At 40.1% G+C, this 2,263-nt stretch overlaps 1 protein-coding gene across 1 annotated transcript in view; it reads left to right on the forward strand.

Annotated features, from left to right (window-relative positions):
* Positions 1–1,704, forward strand: part of LOC134004353 (NACHT, LRR and PYD domains-containing protein 12-like) — a 38,561-nt gene extending 36,857 nt beyond the window's left edge. The window contains exons 14-15 of the mRNA XM_062443584.1: positions 2–175; positions 1,217–1,704. Of these exons, the coding sequence (XP_062299568.1) occupies positions 2–175; positions 1,217–1,229 (187 nt within the window). The 3' untranslated portion in view covers positions 1,230–1,704. The remainder of the gene's footprint in view (position 1; positions 176–1,216) is intronic.
* Positions 1,705–2,263: the final 559 nt, after the last annotated feature.

A 2,263-nucleotide genomic window follows, 5' to 3' on the forward strand; every position in this document is an offset into this window, starting at 1 on the left:
GATTGATGAGCTGCAGTTTGTCAGAGATCAGCTGTGATTATCTGGCCTCAGCTCTGAAGTCCAACCCCTCCCATCTGAGAGAGCTGGATCTGAGTCTCAACGACCTGAAGGATTCAGACGTGAAGCAGCTGCGTGATCTTCAGCAGAGTCCAGACTGCAGACTGGAGACTCTGAGGTCAGTAGAGAGTTGGAGTCAGCCTGTGCTGGTTTCAGCAGTTTAGTATTAAACACAGTCAGTATCAAAGCAAAGATCCAGTATTTCCTGGTGAACCTCCAACCTTCTCAGTGCTGCTTTCCTCAGTGAAGCTGTGAGAGGAGAATGGTGACAGGCTTCAGGATTGGACAGAAAGACAGAGAGAGAGAGAACAGTCAGCCAATCAGATGAGCCAGAAGCTTTTTGCGATCGTGTGTTTGAGTTGATGTGAAGACGACTGTTGTTGTTGTGTTGATGTCTGCAGGAAATAAAGCTGGATTACAGCTGACAGCCTTACAAGATGTATAGAGACAGTGATCCTCATCATCAAACTGTCACACCATCAAATTTGATCTCAGAGTGTTTGTTCTCTCATTTCAACACTAAACTATTGATCAGTTCATCTTTGTCAGAGCTCTAAGATCAGTCTGACTGCAGCCTGCAAATCACTGGCTCTGATTTCACACAAGCATCATTACGTTTAGTAACCATGTGGTCTTTATACAGACCAGAACCTCTGCTGAAGTCCAGGAATCACAGCAGCTGTTTAGCTGAGAGCTCTGACTGATTGTCATGTGATGATTTAACAGCAGGAAACATCTTCAAATCCCACAGAGACTCTGTAGCTTTAAACTTTGATAAGAGTTGACATGTATCAGCAGTAAATCCATCAGTAAACTGATGAGTGAATGTCTCTGTTTCTGCAGTAATGATGTGTTCATGACTCTCAGCACTTTATTTCCTCTGTGTACTTGAGTGAAATCTGCAGAGGAAACACACTTGATAGTAAAAGTGTGTGCAGGTGTGTGAGCTTGGAGCTCAGTGTGTTCACTCCAACACGTTAACATGAGAGCTGAAAGGAAGCAAGCTACGCTGCACAGCTGTTCCACTTCTGGTCTGAACAGGACTGAAGTCCCTGCTGCTCTTTATACTGGATGTGCTGCATCACTGACTGACAGCTGATGAAGTGAGTCTCACTAAACACTCATTTATCTCCTCTGTTCTTTCTTCTTCTCTCATCAGATGGAGGTTGTGATCTCTGTCAGAGTGAGAGTGAACATCGAGGAGTGTTGAGAGAGGATCAGCTGGATCCTGATGATCCATCTGGAGTCTGGATCTGGATTTTGTCATCTTCACTTAAGTCTCTTAACTGACTACAAACTGAACAGTTATCTCTGGATTTAGCTGAAGTCAGCACTTTACAGATTTGTTCTACATGAGCTGTTTGATGCAGAAAAGATAAAAACAGGTGTTATAAGTCAGACTGTGAGCCTGGGCTCATATTTATCAAGCGTCTAAGAATCACACTGAGAGTTAACGAGGACTAAAACTAATGAATGAAGCAGAAGAGAATTGACTGTGACTTTCAGCAGGAGAAGGATTACTGCTGGGAGAGAGTGAGACGTGGCTGTTTTACCACAGTCAGAGCAGCAGAGTAGAGGGTCAGGACATTTCTGAGCTGGTTTTATGTTTAGATCCAAAGCTGAAAACATGCTGAACAATGTGTTAGAATGATGGAAGCTGCAGTTCAGTCTGCATCCACACGGAGGAGCCAGAGATCTGCACACTTCATCATTATGACTGGAAAACACTCTGAGCTCATTTCATTATGGATTTATATAATGACAATAAAAAATCATTCATCCTTGACTCAGACCTCAAATCCACTAAAACTTATCAACTTTAATCCTGTTTTTTAATTCAGGTTGAGTTCATGAAAAAGCTTTAATCTCCCTGCTTATTATTATATTATTATCATTACTATTATTACTGTTATCATTATATTATTACTGTTATCATTATATTTTTATCCCACTGTCTTTATTAGATCTCATTTCAATCTGCAGTTTAAGATTTTCATTATCGATCACTGATTATTATTTTCTCAGTTTATAGTTTTATCTGTAAATAAAATGATGAAAAATGCTTTTAATAAATTTAAAGTGACGTCAAATGTGTCAAAGATCCTCAGTTTACTGTCAGAGGAAAAGAAAGCAGGAAATATTCTATTTATATATATTATTTCTTATTTTAACAGTGACTGGTTGCAGCTTTATGACATTAATGTTT

This window comes from Scomber scombrus, chromosome 22 (assembly GCF_963691925.1).
Source record: "Scomber scombrus chromosome 22, fScoSco1.1, whole genome shotgun sequence".
NCBI lineage: Eukaryota > Metazoa > Chordata > Actinopteri > Scombriformes > Scombridae > Scomber > Scomber scombrus.